The 23,523-nt window shown below is 51.4% G+C and overlaps 1 protein-coding gene across 1 annotated transcript; it reads left to right on the top strand.

Moving 5' to 3' along the window:
- Positions 1-255: 255 nt before the first annotated feature.
- LOC147525729 (A-kinase anchor protein 1, mitochondrial-like) lies at positions 256-19,488 on the top strand. The gene is made up of 11 exons (XM_086631058.1): positions 256-562; positions 8,210-9,292; positions 11,309-11,442; positions 12,854-12,980; positions 13,553-13,683; positions 15,400-15,577; positions 16,277-16,427; positions 17,057-17,124; positions 18,349-18,422; positions 19,224-19,289; positions 19,429-19,488. The coding sequence occupies exons 1-11, from the start codon at positions 256-258 to the stop codon at positions 19,486-19,488; spliced, it is 2,379 nt and encodes a 792-aa protein (XP_086487184.1).
- The last annotated feature ends 4,035 nt before the right edge of the window (positions 19,489-23,523 follow it).

Below are 23,523 nucleotides of genomic sequence, written 5' to 3' on the forward strand. Positions count from 1 at the left end.
GCGCCTGTGGGGAGGGCGCGTCTCGCGGGACGCGGCGATCTCGCGAGAGGGGCGGGGCGGCGGGAGCGCTGCGTGTGGCGGCCCGGCCGGGCTGTCCGTGGGCTCGGCGCGGGCGGCGGGCCATCCGGCAGTCCCGCCGCGGGCTGTCGGCCGACCGGCTCCCCTCAGCGCGCCGCTGGCGGGGCCGCCGCCCCGGGGTGCCGCGGGGCGGAGCGGGAGGTGCCGCCCGCCCCGCGCTCTGCCGCTCGTCAGGCCATGGCCGCGGCGGGAGCGGTGCCGCACAGCCTGGCCGCGGCCCAGGTCAGCGCCGCCGCGCTCGGCCCCTGGCCCGGCGGGTCATCCCCGGCCCTCGGGCCGCCCGCGGGCGCGGCGGTGGCTCCGCCGACGTCGCCCTGTCGGGGCCCGGCTGCAGCGCGCCGGGCCGTGCCGGTGCCCGCCGGGGAGCGGAGCGCGCCGCGGCGGCCTCGCAGCCCCGGGAGCCGGTGGGCTGCTGCGGATCCGGGGGGCAGCGGCCGCCGTCGCCCGGCAGCGGGGCGCGAAGGCTCTCCGAGGGCTCGGCGAGGTAAGTGGCAGTTGTGAGTCTTTCGGTGTTTTTGTGCGTTTTACTACTTCTTTCCCACCCGACAGTACACAGTCAGTCAGTGTGTTCATTGGAGAAACAGCTGTGCAGGCCGAAGGAATTGTGCGAGTTGGCATTAAACGTGGTTCGTTCCCGCTGCGGACTGCTGTAGCTGCTTAGGAGTGAAAGCGAGAGGTGAGAGAAGTGCTGCAGACTTGGTAGTAAAGATTAAGGGTGCCTTGTGTTGTCTCCTGCATGGCTGGTGTGGCAAGGCTTGCTTATGTTACGGTAATAGCCAATAAAAACTGTTATTAGCAAACTTTTTGTATGTTGCAGTGACTTCTCTTTGTAAGTCAGCAGGAAACATAGAAGCAAAGGAATTAGATTATATCGTTACTGTGGAAGTAATGTTTCAGTAGCCTTGCTTTCCTGGAAGAATCCTTGTGGTTTGACTTTTTTTTCTTTTCTTTCCCCTTCTTGAAGCAAGAAAGATCTAAGTTAGTTGCGTTCTAGAATTGGGCAACTTGATCTATGCCTGGCTAATCTCTTTATCGCAGTCTAGTAAGTTATACCGTGAAGCAGGGAACACAAAACGCGTGGGCATCTCAGCAAGGGCGGGCATCCTTTTCACGCAAGTTATCCGTAATCGTAGGAAACAGCAACAAGAGCTACGTTGGACCACAGTCCGCCTCTTCCAGAAAAGTAAGGGGCTGCAGAACGGACGTAATTCTGACTTTCTGTGTTTCCAGAGTCGTGTGCTGCCTCGGTCAGGTCGGCGGCTGCGCTAGCACCTGCTGAGCGTTATCAGAGCCTTTGTGGACTTTGTCCCGGGTGAAAGGAAACGGCTCGTTGCTGGGGAAAGTAGTAGCAGGAGACAGTAACTTGACTTTTCTCCTGTTTGCTTTGTGCCTGTGAACGGTCTGCTGAGTTACAGCCCTACGTGTGCGCGCAGCACAGCCGAGGAAGAGCACGTGGCGCGCTGGAGTGCAGCACTGCTCGTGAGGGACGTCCGGCTTTTTCTCGGTAGCACATGGACCAGAGCTGTCAGAGCAACTGAGCTGAGCGCGCTCCTCTGCCGGCGGGTCACTGTGTGACCCAGTTCGAGTCACTTAACCTCTTTGTTCTTTAATGAGCTTCCTGCGTAAAGGGTGAAACGCTGTGCGGGCGTCTGCTGAGCTACTGCACCTGTCATCTAGTAATCTCAATGTACCTGTGGCTCTGGAAGAGGATAGCGTAGCTTTGCCGCATGCGTCTTGATGGCACAGCCTAGTTCTGGATTAATTGGTTTGCTTGCAGGTGCTGCCTAATGCACTGAAGGAGATGACAAGCTTTCAGAAAGCTGAAAGGAGCAAGAAGGCTGTAGAACTTGAGCTGTGTTTGAAGCTTGCTGGAATCCGCCTTCTTACTGCGTCGCTCGCTGTCCTGGTACTGCTCATCTGACAGTCCGCTGAGCTCTTGAAGGCCTTTTAATAGTACTCATGGGACACCAGTGCTGGGGGATTCAGGCAGGTGACTCTCACCAGGATGGTAGCAGTAGCTTGTACAACAGAGCTACAGGCTGTTTGCTCTCAGGCATGAAATGAATTCTGTTGTTAGATTTGGAGGGTCTGCGTGGGTGGTGCTGCAGGAACCCGGTTGTTGTGTGTTCTGGTACCTGCTGCTTACTTAGGTGTGCTCTCCTTAGTCGCACTGAGTTTGGATAGCTGTCCTGGGAACCAGATTCCTTCTTAAAGGACTCTGGAGGTGCTTTGAGATACTAATACTGAAAATCATCAACTGCCTAGAAAGCCTTGGCTTTAAGCGAGGCATTCCACAAGGCCTGAAATTAGATGACAGGAATTCCCCTCACCACCCAGGCTGTGAGATGGAGGTACCCGCGGTTCAGATCCACGGCGGTACGTAGGTTCCCAGTTCCTGCAGGTTCTCTCGGGAGTGAACTGTGACAGGAGTGAGTTTGCGGATCAAAGCTGTTCAGAGGCAGGCACAGTTCCCTCGCTGTGTTGAGGCTCTTGTGTTAATTTTGAAAACATTGCAGACTGACTTTGAGAGCAAGTGTACTTCTGCAGTAGTAAGAGTTATCTGAAGAGCGTGATGCTTTAGAAGCAGCGTACCCCACTTATCTATGGCTCTCATCTTGCATCTGCACTTAACTGATGTGAAGAAATTATTTAAGGTGTTTCTAGTGTCCAGGGAGACCGTAACAAGTTCAGGGCTGGTATCCCCGGTGCCCTTAGCAACATCTAGAAGTAATAAAACCCATCAAGTAAAAGAGGAATTATTTTTACTTGTTTAGTGTCTCAGATGTAATGACTAGCCCTTTTTAAATTCCGATTTTGAACTCCAGTGCTTCGGTGGAACCCCTAATGCAAACAGCTGGTCGAACTTCATGAAGTGAGGATTAACTTTGGGCACTTGCATTCAGATACTTGAAAGAAGCTATTTTATTCAGTAAGTGCTTAATATTTCCTGGAAATTAAAGCTGCTGAGTTTGCTCCTCATGGGGATTGCTGAAGGTGATACGTTTGCATATCACTCACTGCTTTTGCGAATTACGTGTTTTCAGCTGGTTTGCTGTGTGTTTTTTCTTGTCCACTACATGGAATCTGTTCAACTTTGCTGCTCCTGCATTTTGTACCCTGGCTGGAAGCTGACTAAATTTATGGGCCCTGTCCATTACTCTTAGGAGAGCTGAATATTTCATAAAAAAATCATTGAAAATCATTCTTGAGCAAACAAATCTCGGCTCGCAGACCCAAAGAGGTCCTGGTTGCCTTTGACCTCGGCTGCCACCTGGCAATGAGGATGAGAAACTTACCATGTGCTATAGCTGATTTTGCCTCGCCGTGTATAAATAGCAGCAGTTCCTGGCAAAAGCTCGTGATCTGCATGTGCCTCTTGGAGTGGGGCATTAACTTTGCATAGGGAGAAAACTGTGAGCTGGAAACTTGAAGTCGCTGGAGCAAAGATTGGAGTGTCTGTCCCCATAAGTCTCAGGGCCGTGACCGTGTAGTTTCCCCTTCCTTAAAGAGGAGCCTGTCTTTGTGATGAGCTTGGACTTGTATTCCATTTCTTGTTGAAATGCAGGGTTAGGAAGAGTGTTTGGGTTTTCAGGGGTGCAGGAAAGAAATGTGCACATCACTTTCCTAAAAGATTTCAAGCTGAACGGGGTATAGTGTTCTGTTTGCTGCCTGGTGGAGAGGATGGGCTCCCGCCTCTCGAGTTGGAGTACTTACTTTCGATTCCCTGAGTTTCCTGCAACTCGATGTGACTGTAGGAAGGTCACGACTGTGTCTTGGCTTTGCAGGCTGCCGAAGATTGCAGGCTGCCGAAGCGGAGGGAAGGAGGCAGCCTGCAGTCTTCGGGGGAAGCCTTTCTGTGTCCGAGAACAGCCCCTGGCGTGATCTGGGCGCGGGCTGTAGGTGCTCCTGTAACGTGGGTCAAAGCGAAGCGTGTGGCCCTGATAAGGTCTCAAGTATGTTGTGTAACTTCTTGTAGCAAGCTTGTTAATGCAGACAAGTTATCTTCCTGCTTGCTCAGTCCAAATGGCTCTTGGTGAAACACTTGCTGTTCCTTCCTAGTGCAGATGAATATAGAGTGCCTTTTTTGCAAATGCTTGGTGTTCTTCCTCTTTGTCTGCTTCTGTGGCTTACCCTCAGCAAGCCCAGCTGTGGGCACAGGGCTTCCAACTGAACACCACAGCTTTTTGCTTTTCTGTTTAAGTCTGGTGCAGCTTTTGTTTTGGGAAGCTGTTTATCGAGGTCTCTGGCTGTGCACGGTAAACCTCCTTGTGAGCAGGTCTTGATGCTGCTCTCCAGGCACCCGTTTGGTCTCGGCGCTGTCTCTCGCAGCGGTATCACTGTGTTGTGATGTAAACCTCAGCACTCTGTCTCCTTGAAAATTCAAGTCTGGTTTTTCTTCTGTGCAGAGTCTATTGGAAGGCTTTCTGCTCCTGGGTGTTGTGCATGCCTGCGTTGCGGAAATTGATACCGCTGCCAGGCATGGGACTTGGCTGGTTGCTTTTAAATTCTAGTTTATAAGCTGCACCTGTAGTGGACACTGCACTGTGTTGCCCAGAGCAAGGGCTGCCTTAGCTTTATTGGTGTAGAAGCAAACACAAAATGCTAAGTATAGGATATCTTTTTTTTTTCTGAAATTGTGGAAAATCATTTGTTTTATTTCTCCAACTTGGGGGAAAATCCAGAAAGAATGAAAGATGGTAAAATCTGGATTTGGGAAAAATTTTTGTAATGTGTTGGTAGACTATAAAGGTAATAAAAGCTACTCTGCCTGCACCGAGAAGGGCTGATTCTCTTTAGTCTTCTATGAAAAATGCTTTTAAAAGAGTTGAATCTGGACTGATAGGCGTGTCAGAGGTAGCTGTTCAGAAAGCATCCCAACAACTGACGTCTTAGCCTCCTGACTGTAAGAAGTGGTGTTCCTTCCCTGGTCAGGGATACCTGTGGACAGAGTGGGTGAGCCTGCATCAGAGGACTTTCTCTGTAGTTTAAAGCCAGATGCTAATAGAAAGGTCGTGCGGCCTCTGGCTCATGTGCTAAATTCTTTTGGCTAGCTCGAAGCAGCACGTTTGGTCTGGCTCCGTTTCTGCACTCCAAAACCGTCCAGTTTTGACTCCAAAACTGTCAAAACAACCCCACCAACTCCACCAAATTTTGAGGACTAGCCAAGAAAGATAAAGGTGGTTTCTGAAGTTTGCTTCTATATCCAAGATGCCTTTCTGGCAAAGTGGTGGAAAATGCATCTTGCCTTCCTCTGTAACAGAGAATTCACAGGGAGACGCTGGCTTGGTTGGGGAAACTATAAATAATGAAACGGTTGGAGCAGGTAGGTAATAAGAGATAAAGTGCGGTAAGGAGCTTGATAATCTGATAGGGTTAATGTTAATGTTATGACACTGCACAGCAGGAGTGATCAGCTCAGGGTCTTGCATTAATCCATGAGGCAGTGCAGGTGGTGAGGGTTGCTGGTGCTGAGTGTTTGCATGTATATATATATATACATGTACTTATACATACATATATATGTATGTATATATGTATATATGAGTGTTTGCATGTATATATATATACACATGTACTTATACATACATATATATGTATGTATATATACTTATACTGTACTTATATATGTACTTATATATATGTACACACACACATATATATGAGGTTCTCATGAGTTCCAAACATCTGTTAAAAAACCAAAACCCAACGAAAACAAACAAAAGCAAACCAAACCAGGAAACCCCACAAACCCTATGGTTTGGCTAGGCTGCAACTTTTATTGTAAACCTCTGCTTTCGAGTGTGTAAATAGAAACTTCTGAGTCCTCCTTTGGCCTAGAAGTGACAGTGCTGGAGCTGTGGAGCTGTCCTGGGCCAGTATGTGGCTCCCTCCTGAGTGGAAGAAAATACACAGAAGCAGCGACTGTAAAATGAAATATGAATAAAGCCTGTGCCATCAGGATATCTTGGCGATAAAAGACAGCCCGGTGGTGGTGGTGGTTCTTGTTCCAGAGCTCTAGTTTAGCTCTGCAACACCCAGCTTTTTCAGCCTTTTACTTATGTTGTCATTTATCCCTCTGCAAAGAGAACTGTTGGTTCTTAACTATGTTAAGGTTGTGGAGTGTCATCATTAGTGCTTTTCATTTGCAGAGGAGCCTGTTTCTTGAGCTGTGTAGCCCTTGTCAACTGGGCACCTGTGAAAAGGTGGTGTTGCTTAAGGATATCTCTTGCTGTTCTTGTCTTTCAGGACTGATGTTTGAAGCCGAAAATGCTGCAGAACACTCACCTTTAATTATTTAAGAACAGAGACACTTACTGCTCGCTTCTTTTTAAAATAAATGCCGTCCAGTTTGAGATCTTGCTTGCCTGGCTGCTTTGGATGTTTGTAGCTACTGAGTCCTGTTTTCTGAGCTCTCACCTCTGGATGAGGTTTGTTTTGGTGGTGTTACACCAGGCTGGCCTGGCAGCAGAGCGTGGGAGTGGCTGCGGAATCTCTGGTGTTCCGGATTGTGATGCAACAGCTTGCAGGCCGTTGACCTGAGTCCAGAGGAGGGCCACTAAGATGATCCGAGGGCTGGAGCCCCAGTCCTGTGAAGACAGGCGGAGAGAGTTGGAGCTCTTCATCCTGGAGAAGAGACGGCTCCGGAGTGGTCTTATTGCAGCCTTCCAGTGCTTAAAGGAGGCCTACAGGAAAGCCGGAGAGGGACTTTTTACACGGGTATGTAGTGATGGGACAAGGGGCAATGGATGTAAACGGAAAGAGGGTAGATTTAGATTGGATATAAGGAAGAAATTTTTCACTCTGAGCGTGGCGAGGCACTGGAACAGGTTGCCTAGAGAAGTCGTGGCTGCCCCATCCCTGGGAGTGTTCAAGGCCAGGTTGGATGAGGCTTTGGGCAGCCTGGTGTGTAGTGGAGGGTGTCCCTGCCCGTGGCGGGGCGGGGGGTTTGGAACTAGATGATCTTTGAGGTCCCTTCCAACCCTAACCGTTCGATGATTGTGTGACCTCCCAGATCGGGCAGGACCTACGAGAAGGTGGTCCGCCCTGCGCGCCCCCAGATGGACTGCCTGCACCCTTTATCTCTGTATGAGAAGCAAAGAAGCTGCAGTGCGGATCTTGCAGTGCCATGTGCCCATTCAGCTTTCAGTGTAAAACTACTTCGTGGCAAGGACAGGCCATCTAAGTCTTTGTATGTCTGTTCCTGTGCAGTAATTTCTCTTATTTGAATCCTAATGATAGGGCCTGCGGTTCTCTAGGTTTTTTGTCCACTCCTGTTCTTATGCCTTCTATAAGGCCAAGCATGTGCTACGGGTTATTTCTAGCACGGAAAATTTTAAGAGCCCACGTGGTCCCAGCCCTGATGCTATCCAGCCTGAAGCCTCTGGAGCTGCTGTGTGTCCCCAGCTGGCTCCTCCTGCCTGGAGAGTGCCAGGGCTGCCGGGGCGGGCTCCCTCCGGCTTGGCCATGTTCCTGGCCGTGTGATGTGACAAGTTGCCGTTTTCTGTTCTGCTGGCAGGAAAATCCTAGGCTTTCTTCCCTCCGTGTGTTTAAATGATCCCTTTGCCCCTGCAGTCCTGACCTGGCTGTCAGACTGGCAATGGAGGGAGGGTTTTGTCGCACTTAAACGTGTTGGAACGTGGATGTGGGCTTTAGGGGCTCTCCTGTGGAGGAAATGAAAGAGAATTTTGTGCTACGCCTTACAACCCTTTCAGGCAGAGACCTGGGGAGACCTGCAGCGTATGGAGTCTGTGTCTTGGAATGCTCGTGGTACAGCAGTGCTGTGACCCCAGCCCGAGGCCGGAGACACGTGCGGTGCTGGATGCTGTCCCTGTGTGTAGTTCTGACCTGCAAAGGTGAGGCAGGAGAAGGAAGATGAAATTGTTTTAAGTGTCAAGGTGAGGGAGGTAAGGTGAGATTGATGGCTAAGCAGTGAGAAATGCCCAGATATCCCTCGTCTTAGGTAAGATCTTGTGCTGTGGTCTGCAGGTAGAGCGGAAACGTGAACCTCGAGAGCGGCTGGAAAACAAGCCTCTTCCTGCTAATAGAAATACCTTAAGGCATTTATGAAACTTTAGCCTTCCTCTTATCTTCCCTGTGACCGTTTTAACGTGGTTTCTGTTTCTCCTTCTAGATATAGTTGCTGAGGCTCTAAAAATGTCTTCACGCTTCCGTAATATCATCCTATGCACCGTCCCTGGAGTGCTGGCACTCCTTGGCTGCTGGTGGGTGTATTCCCGTAGAAGAAACCCTACAAGCTCTCCTGACGAGCAAGCAGTAGGCGTGGAAGAGCAGCAACCGGAAGAAGTCCCGGAGAATGATTCGGCACCCGAAACGGGAGCGTATGCTCCTCGAAGACTGCCATCGGCATCGAGGGCACTGACGCAAGAGTCTTTGGGAATCACAGAGGAGATCAGCAATGCAGAGCAGTCAGATGATTGTTCATTTAAGCCCCCTAAGGAAAGCCAGCTGCCAGAAACTGTGCTGTCGGATACTGACTCTGTGACAGCCCTTTGCTTGGGATTGGAGAAGGAAGCCAAGAATTCTGCAGTGAGCGTGTTACCGGATAGTTTGGAGTCCAAGTCCACTTGGATCTGCCAGGCTGCTGCCGGCCGAGTTGAGACACCTCTGGAGACGGCAAGCGCGTTTTCCTCGGATCAGACGCTCGCGGAGGAAGCTATGGGAGCGGATGAGAACGCTGCCGCGACGAGCGATGCTGCGGTACTGACATCCCTGTGGACTGAGGAAGGGGATCAGAGTGTGGCAGATCCCAGCTGTTTAACACACAGCCGCTTACCCGGCCCTGTCCAGGGAGACACAAAAGACCGTCGGCTGAAGAACCGTGTGTGCAGTGAGTCCCAAGCAGTTGATCAGACTCCTGTGGACAGCCATGGAGGGTCACTGCAAAACTTGCCTTTGGTTACGGAGGACTCTGAGTACAGCCCATGCGCATCCGAAGGTGGGAAGAACGTGCGGGACCTATTGCAAAACACGATGCTGTCCGTCACGTCGTGCCAGCGTTCGGACTCACTGAGCATATCTGCAGCTCAAGACACGTCTGCTGAGCAGAGCTCAGCACCAAGTGCAAAACCTCCTGCTCTGAAGCTGTCTGGAGGCAGTGAAGTGCCATACAGTAATGGCATACTGAAAGAGGACGGTCCAGACTTGCGCCAGGAGGGTAGCAGAGCAGCAGGGATGGGTGGAGATCGCTCGGATGGTAAGGGATTTGAAAACCCTCCTCCAAAAACACGATGAACAAGCATTTTGTGTTGTAAGCCTTCTGCTTCAGAACGCGTTCAGATAATTCCTCTTCGTGTGTAACTTCCCCGGTAGATGAATGTTTAGCCCTCGTGCATTAGTTGGGGATGCGTTTGCTCTCAGAATTCCCATCTCTGTAGGATCCAGTGTTTGCTGGGTGATCTTCAGGGTATGCTGCAAAGGGGTGAAGCGGCAGCTCCCCTTCCAGCACAGAGCTCATTACCTAAAGCTCAGCCTGTGCCTGAGTTGCCCAGTGGAATGGAGCGTGTCTGGACGTGGGCCAGGCTGTCGAACACCTTGCTGCTTTGAGACCCGCTCATACAAATGGTTTCTGCCCCGTTGCAGGCAGCCTCTAGTAAGCACTGGGTTCTTCTCTGTGTTTATGGGCTGCTGCTGAAAGGCGGCTGCCAGGCAGGTTTCTGAGGTGCTGCTGGATGAACCAGGGAAGGGTTCTGATGCATTGTGATAAAATCAGTTGGTTGCAGACCGATTCCCTGAAGCCTTTTTGCTTGGAAGGGTAGGTGCATGCCAAGAAATGCCAACAAGGAGCAACGTTCATGGCGTTCCCCCATCTGTCTCTGTGTTGCTTTTGCCTTCTCCATGCTGGCTGATGTGTGCCTGGCACAATACAGAGCTGTCTGAGCAACCGTTGACCTGTGTGACCTTGGGGATGGACCTTAAAATCCTTTATAGGATCCTGTGGTGCCAACAGCCCTTAATGATGGGGTGTCTTTTGTAATTGCTACAAAGTAGTGGGAACGCTGCTTGTTGCGAGGCACGGGGATTGAGTTGGCCAACAATCAAGGATTAAACCCACCAAACATTTTTCACTGGTGAGGGTAACCACAGGAAGAAAATGGTTGTGGTGTTTTGTGAATGCCGGTGTGACAAGAAGGTCCAAGAGTGTGTCCTGCAGCCTGGTGACGACGAGGGCCGAAAGGTCTGTGCTGAGACAGCTGAAGGGCAGGAGAGGGGTGGAGCAGGTCAAGTGGATAACGTGGCTATGTTGGATAAGAGGTCCTACAGCTGCCCATCGCAGCCAGGCTGAGAGACTTAAATTGTCATCCTTGTCTAGGAAGTCTATGGCAAACAGCTGCACCGTTTGCCTTGGACGTTCCAGGCATCTGTGCTGTGTTAGTGGTGAAGATGAGGCAAATGCGAAGCAGCTGTTGGGTTCATTTTTCCCTTTGGTCTCGCACTGTAGGGTCTGAATACTTGCGAGTGAGTATCTTCATGCTTCTGCGTGTTAATCTGGAGGAAGGATACCCTGACTGTATCTGGGGTCTGACCAGGGGGAAACTTGTTGAGTTTGTCCCCCTCCCCAGTGGAACTATTCCTGGTATCAACTGGTTTTGGGAACAAAACATAGCTCAGCTCTGGCACCTTGTTTCTTCAAGCCCGTGACCAGGTTGGGAGGGTGGCAATCCCTTGCAACAGCTAGTAGTGGGCACAGCTGGCACTCGGGTCCCTGTGCAACCCCTTTTGGGGCAGGTACGTGCCATCAGTGCCAAGAGCAGACGAACAGGTTGCACGTCCCTCTCTGCGTGCTGAACAGCCTGCCAAGAGCCCTGCTTAAGCGGTGGGGAAATGCAAAATGCCGCGCAGCAGCTCAGCGTGGATGTGAGCAGAGCTCTCGTTCAGCTGGTGACTTTGGCTCAGAGTGCCTTGTCTCTGCTGCTGTGTAAGGTGTCACTGTGTTTGAAGGGCTCCTGCTGAACTCGGGCCTCCTTCTGTTGCGTTCCCAGAGGTGTGCAGGTTTTTCTCCAGGACTAAGAGGAAACTTTCATTCGGCTATGCGTGACGGGGCTTCGCCCTTTCTGAAATATTGGACAACCTGATACAGGAACATCCCAACTGAATGCATTGGAAGAGCCCGATGGAACCTCTCTGTGAAACGTTGTATTTTCGTGGCCTTGTGTCTGGTAGCTGGATTGTGTGGGTTGTCTGAACGCTGACACTTGTGCCTGTCTTGTAGGTTCGGATGTAAATTGCATGGATTTCGTGGACAGCGGCTGTGCCATGAGGAAGACAGTGGCTCGTCCGAACTCTAAGCTGGGAGGAGAATCCGACAAGTCTGACTTCGTTATCTGGGAAATCGAGGTCCCAAAGGTAACCAGCCGCTGGCCTGCTTGCGCATCCTGCCCCGTCCTACCTAGCCATCTTCTGGCTCTTCCAGTGTGCTGCTGGCTCAATACCATCCCAGGGAGCTCAACGGCAAATCAACAAGGATTTGAGCGTTTAGCTCCTACTAGGACTCAACAAGAGAGAAGAGCCAGCACACAACTGTAAACAAGAGGCATGCCAGGGCTACACCGGGGGTAATGTTGGTTGTTGGACTCGTTATTCCCCGTTATCTCCCACTGCAGTCTCTTAGTCTGATGCTTTGAAAGCATTCAGAAGGCTTTGAGGGCACACGATTGTTAAGAGCAGGTGATGAAGTATTTTTTTTTTCTTTCCGCTGTGTAGAAGGGTTATGCTTCAACTGCCTGTCCAAACCTTTCCTCGCAAGCTGAATGCTCATCTGAGCTGTTCTGTGGAGCTGCTCTGTCTGTCTGTATAGCGAGCTTTCTTTTGGGTTGAGAGAGAGAGAGTGTGGGTTTTTAAGACGATGTTCGTACCTTCTTCCCCGCTTTGTATGTACCAAATCACCTGTGGCTGTCCTGCACAGCATCGCTCTTGCAGTTCTGCTTCTCAGCAGACCCGAATGCTGCCAGCCAGGAACGTGAGCCAGCAGCTCCCGGCTGGGATAAGCGTGCTGCCTCGAAAGCTTGGCTGCTGCCAGCCCGGTGAAGACACAGGAACGTGCATTTTAGCAGATCGGTAAAACACAGGCTAAGGAAGCAGTTCTACAGCAGAAAAATAGGTTAATGAAGACAGGCTGTCACTTTTCTTAAAGTAGTTAACTTGACATTGTATAGGATTATCCATACGGACTGTGGCCCAACACTACTGCTCTGGTAGCTGGTCTCTGACAGTAAGTGGTGGCAGGTGCCAGTGAAAGAGTAGAAATGACAGGGCTTGCACAGATGTCTCTTCCTCACCCTGCACAGCTGCCCAGGGCCTCTGTAGTCTAGTGGGCATGGTAGCCTGGTTTACTCTTGTGAATTTGTCTGCTCCCTTTCTGACCTAATCAGCTTGTTTAAAAATTGTGAAAACTTTGTATTTTGTATTTGAATGAAAAATGCATCTAGCATGTGAGACTGGGAGAGGACGTGACTTTGCTTGACGGTAGGAAGACAGTAGTCTTTAGCAGGCCCGGTTTTCTCCCATCGTGTCTTTGTGGCGTTCCACAAGACACGAAGAGGGATCTGTCAAAGTGAGCTGTGCTTACTGAGCTGTATGTGCCTTGACGTATCAGAGAGCAGCTGGGCTCTGCGCGGCTCCAGCGTTGCCTTACGTTTATCCTGCCTGGCCCTATGCTAGAGGAGCTGGGAACGTGGGTGAAAGAAGCCACAGGGAACAGCGTTGGTTGATCTGTGTTTCTCTTCCTGACTGTTGCTTTCCTGTCCCTTTCGCAAAGGAATTAGTCGGCCGCTTGATCGGCAAACAAGGAAGATTTATGAGCGTCTTGAGGCAAGCGTCTGGTGCCAAAATTTATGTCTCAACGCTGCCTTATTTCGGTGACTCCCAAGTCTGTCACATCGAAGGTAAGTGGAATGTCTCTTTATTGATGGTCTGATACGTAGCTCGGGGCCCTTAATTAGGTGGGCAAGGAATTTAAACAGATGTAGTGGCTTCGAGAGTCCAGTGCTTCACAAAACGTTTCTGCTCAGTGCTGTCACAGCAGAGGTAGATGCCAAGTCGCCTGTGCCTTGGCGTGGGAACCCTCTATTCTAGAGGCGAGAATGCATTTTACTGTCTTTGGCTGCTGTACTTGAACCAGCACCTTTTGCAGGATCACTTCAGGCTCGAAGGAGGAGCTCTGGGATGTCTGTCAGCAAACGTGGTCTTGACTGTGAAGGACGTTAGATTAGTTGTGGCTGAAAAATACCTGCCAGTGAATTGGCTTCATACTGGAGGCTAAAGCTGTTGAAACTGAGGCCTCACAGTGGGAGCTGCTCATGTCGGTCTGATACCAGGTTACACGGCCAATCTGTTAAAACGGGAATTGTTGATGTAGCGCCGAAGGCTTCTGGTAGCTCTATTGCTTCACAAGCTGAGGGAGGGTGTCCTCAGCATATCTGTGCCACAGACTTTCTGGGGGATTTTTGTCTTCCAGGCTCCGCGCAGCAAGTCGAAACGGTACTGAGCCTGATCGGCAAGAAGTTCAAAGAGCTGTGTCTCACCAACATCTACGCTCTACCTCCACCGTCACCACTGACGCTTCATTCCCTTCTTATGACTGCCTGGGTAAGTCCCAGCTTGCTGCTGTGCTGATGTCGGGGCGGAAGGCTGTTGTGAGTCGCTGCTGTCGTAGTGCGCTCTGTCCACGTGGCTGGTTCACAGGTGCCTTCAAAAGCAGTTTGATTTGGTGTCGCTGTCTGTTGTCCAGCTTATGTAACTGTTACGGATCAGACTTATCTACCTGTTCTTCCACGACGGTTTCGATTCTGCCAGAGCTGAGAAATGTAGAATGGTAGAAACATTTAGGTTGGAAAAGACCTGTAAGATCGAGTCCAGCCATTAACCTAACACTGCCAAGTCCGCCACTAAACCGTGTCCCCAAGTGCCACATCTACATGTCTCTTAAATACCTTCAGGATAGTGACTGAACCACTTCCCTGGGCAGCCTGTTCCAATGCTTGACAACCCTTTTGGTGAAGAAATTTTTCCTAATATCCAAAGTAAATCCCCCCCCTGGTGCAGCTTGAGACCATTTCCTCTTGTCCTATCGCTTCTTACTCGGGAGAAGAGGCTGAGACCCGCCTCGGTACAACTCCCTTTTGGGTAGCTGTAGAGAGCGATATGGTCTCCCCTCAGCCTCCTTTTCTCCAGGCTGAACACCTCCAGTTCCCTCAGCCACTCCCCATAACACGTGTGCTCCAGACCCTTCACCAGCTTTGTAGCCCTTCTCTGGACACGCTCCAGCACCTCAATGTCCTCCTTGTAGTGAGTGGTCCAAAACCGAACACAGTATTTGAAGTGCGGCCTCACCAGTGCCGAGTGCAGCGGGATGGTCGCGTCTCTGGTCCTGCCGGCCCCACTATTGCTGATACAAGCCAGGATGCGGCTGGCCTTCTTGGCCACGTGGGCGCATTGCTGGCTCATATTCTGCCAGCCGTTGGCCAACACCCCAGGTCCTTTGCTGCCAGGCAGCTTTCCAGACACTCTTCCGCAAGCCTGTAGTGTTGCATGGGGTGGTTGTGACCCAGGTGCAGGAGCTGGCACTTGTCCTCATTGAATCCCGTACGGTTGGCCTCGGCCCATCAATGCAGCCTGTCCGGATCCCTCTGTAGAGCCTTCCTTCCCTCCAGCAGATCAAAACGACGTGTTGATTTGCTGGCTCTTCCTCTTTCTTCCCTCATCGTTCCCTGCAACTGGAAGGATAGAGGAGAACACAGCTTGTGCTCCTGATCCCTTAACCAGTTGACCCGAGGCCCTGAAGCCTCTCTCGATTGTCCTTGGACCGTAGCAGAATGTTTCGCCAGACTCCCATTCATCTCATGGAGCTGCGTGTCTGGCCTGGTAGGCTTTTACCTACAGACTAGAGGTTTGCCTACGCAGGTCACACTTGTCTGGAGCCGAGTTGATTGTCTGCCCCCTCTGCTTAAGGGCCGCTTGGTGTGAGGTCGAAATGCCGCACTAATCCGTTGCCATTACTGATATTGTCCCTAAATCCTGAAGCTGGTCATCTCAGAATGTGGGGTGTTTTTTTCGTGATGGTATTTAGTTACACTTGGAGGAGGCTTTTATGTCAGTGTTTCCCAGAAGAGTTATTATGCTTCTTTTGCTATATGGATACCTAAAAACATTTTTTTGCTTACATTGGGCCTCAAGAATCTCTAAAGTAACTGCGCACATAGCTGTCTCCATGGATGTGAAGACAGACTTTGTTCTGGAGAGGTGAACTCCTGCTGGGAAATTAAAGGTGAACACTAATGAGAGTTTCTTTTCTGCACATGGCAGCTGTTCCTCCCGGATGGAGTCACTGTAGAGGTGGTGGTGGCAAACCAAGTTGATGCAGGGCACATGTTTCTGCAGCAGCATACGCACCCCACTTTCCATGCCCTGCGTAGCCTGGACCAGCAGATGTATGCCTGCTATTCTCAACCTGGAATTCCAACCCTGCCAACTCCAGTACAAGGCAAGTAACTTGGTCGCTCGCAGATTGTTCAGTTGAGAAATAACTTATAGGATCATGCGAAAGCCTGATGCCCCTGAGTTAAGCCTGGCAGGTTTCCCAGTGGATAAGAATGTGACAGCTCGCTTGTCATTTCCTCATATTTTAAGCTGCTGCCATAGTACAGGCGTTGCTGTGCTCTTCCTTAGCCCACTCGTCCCTGGAGCACCTCCCCAGCCACTTGGTTGCAGGCTGAAATTCAGAAGAAGTCCACCTCGGGTTATTTCTAATCAGCTTGGCATCTGGTGTATTTTTGCTGACAACGTGTGGAACTACTCCCGGATCTCCACAGTGTGTCCGTCTGCACGTGATGTGAGGTGGAGGGCGCATCCACGTGGAAGGGTTGTTAGCGCGTACGTTCCTTTTTGGAAACAGACCTCGCTATTGGCAACCAAAGGCTGGAGGGAGCTGGATGCCTGGGTAGAAGAGCACGGTGGTGGCAGACAGACTGGAGAGTAAACCCCCGTCTCCTGTGTCGCGCTGCAGGGCTGGTCTGACGGGGGTGCGTGCGGGTGGTGGTGGTGGTGGGAGAAGATGGAAGCAGCAGCAGAAATGCTGTTGATTCTCAGTAGATCACTGTGCAGCACTACTGATGCCTCAAGTGCTGGTTTCCGGATGTCCACTTACACTGAGCCTTCTTCTCTGTGCTCTTCTGTTTTGCAGTTGGTATTGTCTGCGCGGCTCCAGGCCTGGATGGGGCATGGTTACGGGCTCAAATTATCAGCTACTTCGAAGAGACCAGTGAGGTGGAAGTCAGATACGTGGACTATGGAGGATACGAGAAAGTGAAGGTGGACGTGCTCAGACAAATCAGGTGTGTAGCTCCTCTTCTATGGCCTGAGGCCATGTCTGGCCTCAGTCTTCATCAGAGGCATCCTTACCGCTTGAATTGCTTATAGGATTTTATTTTTTTTTCCTCAGCTGAAGCGGGAAATGGTAGAAAGGTTTGCCTGCGCAGTGGCTGTGGATTCCTTGGGAGCACAGCAAGCTCCTGCAAGGCTGTTTTTCAAGGGGAGGGGAGAGGAAATGGCGACTTCTGCCACTTCAGTGTGGCAGAACTCAAAGCAGAGTGAATTGATTAGCCAGCAATAAGATTCAGCTTCTCTGCCCCAGCCGCGTTGGCTGGGAGAGCCGTCTTGGATGAGGGTTTTCTTACAGGAGCCCATGAAATACTCAGTTGGGCCCCAGAGGGGGGAGAAAAGCAGTCCAGCCTCCGTGATGGAGGTGGCTTTTGCTTGGAGCCCAATGCAACTTGGCACGCTAATGAGACAGTTTATTGTTGCTGCTCAGATTGCTGGGAGAATAGTCTGATTTCTTTTTTTGACTGTCATCAATTTTAAACTGAATTCCTGTTAGAACAATTGATTAATCAATGTCGCCTTAAAGAATACGGGAGTAACTTCAAGCCATGTTTTTATTCTGATTGGTTCTCTTCTCTTTAAGGTCTGACTTTTTATCACTGCCTTTCCAAGGAGCAGAAGTTTTACTAGACAACGTGGCGCCACTTCCAGGTAACGGGGCTCTCGACGTGCCGTTGGCACTCCTCCGGCAGCTTTCGGTGGATGTCAGCTGTGTGCAAGCAGTGATTCTGTCTAAACCTTCTCCCTCCTGCTGCAAGCGCAGCCTCTGATGTGACTAGAGCAAGGATTGGAAGAATAGTTTTTTATTCTTCTAAATGTGCTAGCATGGCAGAACCTGTCCGACTGCAGGCGAAAGATGATAAATGTCCAGGCTTTTTCCTGCGTGGAGAAGAGAATGAATTCCTCTCCTATCCATACAGCAAGTTGGCAGGACTGGCAGGGTGCAGGTGAAGTAGCTGCAACTGCTCTGCCTTCTTCTGTCCTGGAGTAGCTGGAAATGCAAACTTAGTTTTCATTCTGCTAGACGAGTATCTGACATTTTCCTACGGAAATGACTGATGTGTGTAGTGCTGTATTCCAAGACTCCCCTCCAGTCACTGGGAGAATGTCAGTCACTGCCTAGAAATGCTTTCTGGTTTGCTCTTTTTCCCCTCCCCACCCCCCCCTTCTTTTCCAGTGGTGTTAGAGATGCGTGCTATATTGGGGTCTGAAACGCTGCCCTTCTGGGTGTGGAAGGGGCGGCTGCGGGAGCAAGGGGTCAGGCCAGGGTTTCGCAGTGGGGTTTGTGGCTGGCAGGACTGCAGGAGGTGGATGGGGAGGTTTAAGCTGCTTCTAGCAGAAGTGAGTGTTTGTTTTTTCCCTGAGGGAATCGACCCCCTTGAGTAGTTGTGGCGTTGTAAGGGGTTCCCTTGCCGCTGGAGATGGCCTCAGGGTGGGGGGCACCAAGGAGAAACTTTGTTTTGCAGCAATTTGGTAGGAAATAAGCAGCTTTCCTCCAAAACAAAACCACTTCTGTCTGGTCTCCAGTGTAGATTGTAACTGCATTGCCAAGGCCACGAGGGTTTCTGCTGCATCACAGGTGTGGGGTTGGCAGCGGTACCCCCGTAAGCTCTGCGGGCCGAGAGGTTTGAGCTGCCAGTGCTTGCAGAGTGCCTTTGGCACTGCTCCGGTGCCAGCCAGCCTGCGGGGCAAAGGCTTTTGAGTTCCAGTTTACGGTATTGCACTCTGTGCAGGGTCAGCAAAGTCCTGAAGCCCCTGCGCTTAGTTTATTAAGGATCAAAATAACTAGGAGGTCAGACAAGATTAGCTGAATAGTCCCTTCTGGCTTTTAAGGCTTGTAAATCTCTCATTTGTTTTTTCCTTTTCTTGCCAAAGGTGAGGATTGCTTTTCCTGCGAAGCCAACGCCGCTGTCAGCGAGATGACCCGAGGTGCTGTCCTGGTGGCACAGGTACATGAGAGCTGTCTGGGTAAAGCCTTGCTGCTGATTTGGCCGCTGCCGTTCTCCTCTCTGCCCTTAGCGTGTTGTGTGTGTTAAAGCCAAAGCCAGCGCCTGTAAGCCCGGCTGCTGGGCAGGGTTCTTGTTGCGAAATCTTGGTGCTGAGAAACTTCCGTTGTGTAGCATCAGCACTGCTCAGCCCTGCATGGCTGGGAAGGGATGAGTGTTCCCTCCCGTTACTGATGCGGGCAGGGAGGAAGGTCACCTGAGTGGGTTTGCAGAGCACAAAGTGGCCTCTTGTCCAGCGCATCGAGCGTTCGCCTGGGTCTGCGCTGCTTTGCCGGTCTCAGCTGTCTTTGCAACACTGACATGCGGGATCTGCCCTCTGGCTGGCCAGAGGGAGAAGTGAGGCTTCTGGCAGTGTCCCAAAGGCTTCTGCGTGCAGTGCCTGGTCTCAAGGAAGAGGCGCTTACCTCCTTTTGAAGTGCTTCTCGTAGTGGCCGTAGCTATCCACGTAAATTAATTGTGACGAGTGGGAAGCTGATGCTTTTGCGACGCTCAATCTCGTAACTTCCTGTGCTCGAATGCAACACTCAAGCGCATCGCTGACTCTAGCAAGGGCATGGGCTTGAGGGACTAGAGCAAACTTGCCAGCGAGGTGTCCCAGCTGCCTGGTGGCAGTAGCTAGTTTCCTTCTAGCCTACACACGAGTTTAAGCGTTGAGTACCTGATCTGCGGTGAGTGACGCTGGCCTTGCATGCTCCGTGGTCCAGACCAGAACGGCTGCACGCTGATGTTCTTCTGTGTTTCCAGGTCACAAATTATGACAGTGCAACAGGTCTGCCACTGATACAGCTGTGGAACGTGATGGGAGATGAGGTATGTATGTTGACGTCCCTGTTTTTTCAACACCGTTAGAGTTTATGATCATGCAGACTTTTTAGTGTTTATTTTATTGGTGTTTCTTGCTAGTGGCTTGTTCACCTTTTCTACTTTTTTGTTTTTCACCTGCCCTTAGGCGGTGTCAGTCAACAGAACTCTGGCGGAAAGAGGATTTGCTCAGTGGCTCAACTACTAGCAACGTCCGAGACGCCTTGACACGTCTTTCGGCAGAGAGCAGCGAAAGAAGAAATCCTGGTTCACACTGTTACCATTTGCTTTGGCAACTTCAAACACGACCTCTTTACACCTGACTGCGGAGTCTTGTGGTCCATTGAAACTCGTTTTGCTCAACTGTTCCTATTTCACTAGAAACACATACCTCACCTCAGTGACAGGCGGGATGGTACAAGCCATAATGGCAGATACTGTAGCTTTAAAGCAAAACATCCTCCCTGGCCTCTACTCAAAGTAGAATGGAAGCTGTGTGACCTCCGGCGGGTCCCCCCCGGCTCCGCCACCCGCCCTGCAAGGGCATCGCGGGACACGTGCGGGAGCCCCCGGACAAGGTGAGGACCCCCCCCGCCATTGCCACTGGCCACGCGCCCTGCTGCGGGGTGGGGGACCCCACAGCTGCTCACGGTCTCCCACCGCCGCAGGTGCCAGATGCGGCGCTCCGGGACGAGCTGCCGTCGGGCGAGAGCTTGTCGGAATCGGGGACGTCGCAGCACTTTGCCGGGGAGGGGGGAGGGAGGATATGGTGGGGAGGGGGGTGCTGGGGAGGACCCCCCGGCACTGACACCTCGCCCCGTGCCGGCACCTGCGGGTCGCTGACACGGATGCTGGCTAGTGGGATCGGCACCTTCCCACTCCCCGACTATGGGGGGGTCCCTGCCAAGAGCACCTGCAAACCGCAGGGCCGCCCCGAGCCGCTGCCTGTGCCGTACCGGCGCGGCCACCCGCCATCACCCAAGTGCCACGCAAGGCCTGGACGCTGGAAGTGCCCAGCGTGGAGGGGCTGCTGGTGGCTGGCAAGCACCGGAGCGCCCTGACATGCCGCCCTCCGGCCCGCATGGCCGCCGTGCCGGTCCCCAAGGTCAGTGTCCTGCCGTGCCACATGCTGGGGGTGTGTGAGGGACCGCCGACGGTGCCGGGCATGCACCCTTCAAGGGCAGGCAGTTCTGGATAAAGAGTCTCCCTTCTAACCACTCCCGGCAGCTTCAGGGATGCTCATCTCATTCTGTTCCTTAGGTGTGTGCAAACAGCTACTAAACCCTTCATGAAATTCTTGCCCAAAAATTTTAACCCCTTCATTGTTGGATAACATTTCTTTATCCTTGTGAATTCTTTTACAAAAGTCCCTGTTGTTCATATGTAAGAACTGTGGGTAGCACCCAAACTCTTTAGTCAATTTGGTTAATTCATACCAGAAAATAAGCTTCAATTGTTAATATTGTTACTGCTACCAGTACTACAAGCGAAGGATGTATTAATAAGTTTAACACTGTGGAATCACACACACAGTTACAGTTGGGCTTTGACCTTGATGATTTAAGCCTGTGTTCTTGACCAAGTTGGGAAACACCGATCAAGAGGAAGAATGCTGATGAAAAGGAAAAGGGAGTGTGAGCAGCTCCCATTCAGCTTAGCAGATAGAAAATGATGCTTTTTTAGGCATAGCCAATAGAAAAGCTAAAACAGGCGCGTGCACTACTGGTTGTAACCAGGCATAACTAAGCAAAGGGCACGTGGACATATGGTGGCTGTAGTGACGATCTGTAAAAGCTGCTTGTAAATTGTAATAAACATCTCTGGGATCACATCTACAGAGTCCGTGCGTTAAGCCGCTGCATAGAATCGTAGAATCATAGAATGGTTAGGGCTGGAAGGGACCTTCAAAGGTCATCTAGTCCAAGCCCCCTGCAAGGAACAGGGATATCTCCAACTAGATCAGGTAGCTCAGGGCCTCATCCGACCTGGCCTTGAACGTCTCCAGGGATGGAGCATCCACCACCTCTCTGGGCAACCTGTTCCAGTGTTCTACAACTCTCACGGTAAAACATTTTTTCCTAATATCCAATCTGAATCTACCTCCCTCTATTTTAAAACCATTACCCCTTGTCCTATCACAACAGGCCCTCCTGAACAGCCTCTCCCCATCTTTGTTGTAGGCCCCCTTGAGGTACTGGAAGACCGCTATAAGGTCACCCCGGAGCCTCCTCTTCTCCAGGCTGAACAGCCCCAACTCTTTCAGCCTGTCCTCAAAGGAAAGATGCTCCAGCCCTCTTATCATCTTCGCGGCCCTCCTCTGGACCCTCTGGACAGGAGAGAGTTGTCCCTGTGTGCTGGAAGTCGAGCCGCCGGGGTAGAAAACCAGCTTGGATGACAAAGGAGATTTGGGAACATCTCAAAAGAAAAAGGGATGTCTATAAGTCTTGGAAGAATGGGCAGGCATCCAGGAATCAATACAGGGAGGAAGTTAGGACATGTAGGGAGATAATCAGGGGGGCAAAAGCCCAATTGGAACTTAGACTAGCCAGCTCCGTAAGGGACAACAAAAAGTCTTTCTATAAATATATTAATAACAAAAGGAGGGCTAAAGATCACCTCCAGCCCCTACTGGACTCAGGGGGTACGTTAGTCACTAGGGATGAGGACAAGGCTGAGGTCCTTAATGCCTTCTTTGCCTCAATCTTTAATAATAAGCTCAGTAGTTCCCAGGTGAGCTGGCCTTCGGTGTCTGAGTGCAGGGAGGGAGAGCAAATCGAAGCTCCTGTGATCCAAGAGGAACGGGTCAAGGATCTGCTCCTTCGGCTGGATGCCCGCAAGTCTATGGGGCCTGATGGTATCCACCCGAGAGTCCTGAGAGAGCTGGCGGATGTCATTGCCAAACCCCTGTCCATTATCTTTGGGCAGTCTTGGCTCACTGGGGAAGTTCCGCTGGACTGGAGGCTGGCGGATGTTACCCCCATTTACAAAAAAGGGCGGAAGGAGGATCCGGGGAACTACAGGCCTGTCAGTCTGACCTCGGTGACGGGCAAAGTCATGGAACAGGTTATCCTGAGTGCTATTAATGAGCACATACAGGTTAACCGGGTGATCAGGCCCAGTCAACATGGGTTTATGAAAGGCAGGTCTTGCCAATCAAACCTGATCACCTTCTATGACAGGGTGATCCGCCTGGTTGACGAGGGAAGGGCTGTGGATGTAGCTCTTAACCTCAGTAAAGCCTTTGATACAGTTTCTCATAGTGTTCTGGTTGAGAAACTGATAACTGCTGGCCTGGATAGGCACACCCTCCTTTGGGTTAAAAACTGGCTGGATGGCCGGGCCCAAAGAGTGGTGGTAAATGGGGCTAAATCCGGCTGGAGGCCGGTCACCAATGGAGTTCCCCAGGGCTCAGTGTTGGGTCCGGTTCTGTTTAACATCTTTATCAATGACCTGGAGGAGGGCATTGAATGTACCCTCAGTAAATTTGCGGACGACACCAAGCTGGGAGGCTGTGTCGATCTCCTCGAGGGTAGGGAGGCCCTTCAGAGGGATTTGAACAGACTGGATCGTTGGGCTGAGGCCAATGGCATGAGCTTTAATAAGGCCAAGTGCAGAGTCCTTCACTTGGGGTATAAAAACCCCAAGCATCGCCATAGGCTCGGGGAAGAGTGGCTGGAGAGCTGCCTGGCGGAGAAGGACCTGGGGGTGTTGGTTGACTACCGTCTTGATATGAGCCAGCAGTGTGCCCAGGTGGCCAAAAAGGCCAATGGGATACTGGCGTGTATCAAGAATAGTGTGACCAGCAGGAGCAGGGAAGTGATCCTGCCCCTGTACTCGGCACTGGTGAGGCCGCACCTGGAATATTGTGCCCAGTTTTGGGCCCCTCGCTTTAAGAGAGATACTGAGCTCCTGGAGCGAGTCCAGAGAAGGGCAACTAAACTGGTCAAGGGGCTGGAAAATAAAACTTATGAGGAACGGCTGAGGGAGTTGGGGCTGTTTAGCCTGGAGAAGAGGAGGCTGAGGGGAGACCTGATTACGGCCTATAAATACTTGAGAACAGATGGTGGGAAGGTAGGGGAAGGGCTCTTTACATTAGCGATGGGTGATAGAACAAGAGGAAATGGGCATAAGCTTAGTCAGGGGAGATTCAGGTTGGATGTTAGGAAGTATTTCTTCTCTGAACGGGTTGTCAGCCACTGGAATAGGCTGCCCAGGGAGGTGGTTGAGTCCCCATCCCTGGATG

The sequence above is a fragment of the Tauraco erythrolophus genome, unplaced genomic scaffold, assembly GCF_009769465.1.
Source record: "Tauraco erythrolophus isolate bTauEry1 unplaced genomic scaffold, bTauEry1.pri scaffold_77_arrow_ctg1, whole genome shotgun sequence".
In the NCBI taxonomy this organism is placed as follows: domain Eukaryota; kingdom Metazoa; phylum Chordata; class Aves; order Musophagiformes; family Musophagidae; genus Tauraco; species Tauraco erythrolophus.

Excerpts from the sequence above, each read along its gene's own strand:
- LOC147525729 (XM_086631058.1), top strand. The coding sequence starts at position 256 with ATGGCCGCGGCGGGAGCGGTGCCGCACAGCCTGGCCGCGGCCCAGGTC. Across the intron at positions 12,981-13,552 it reads CCAAGTCTGTCACATCGAAG|GCTCCGCGCAGCAAGTCGAA; the intron begins GTAAGTGGAATG and ends TTTGTCTTCCAG. Across the intron at positions 17,125-18,348 it reads CAACGTGGCGCCACTTCCAG|GTGAGGATTGCTTTTCCTGC; the intron begins GTAACGGGGCTC and ends TTCTTGCCAAAG.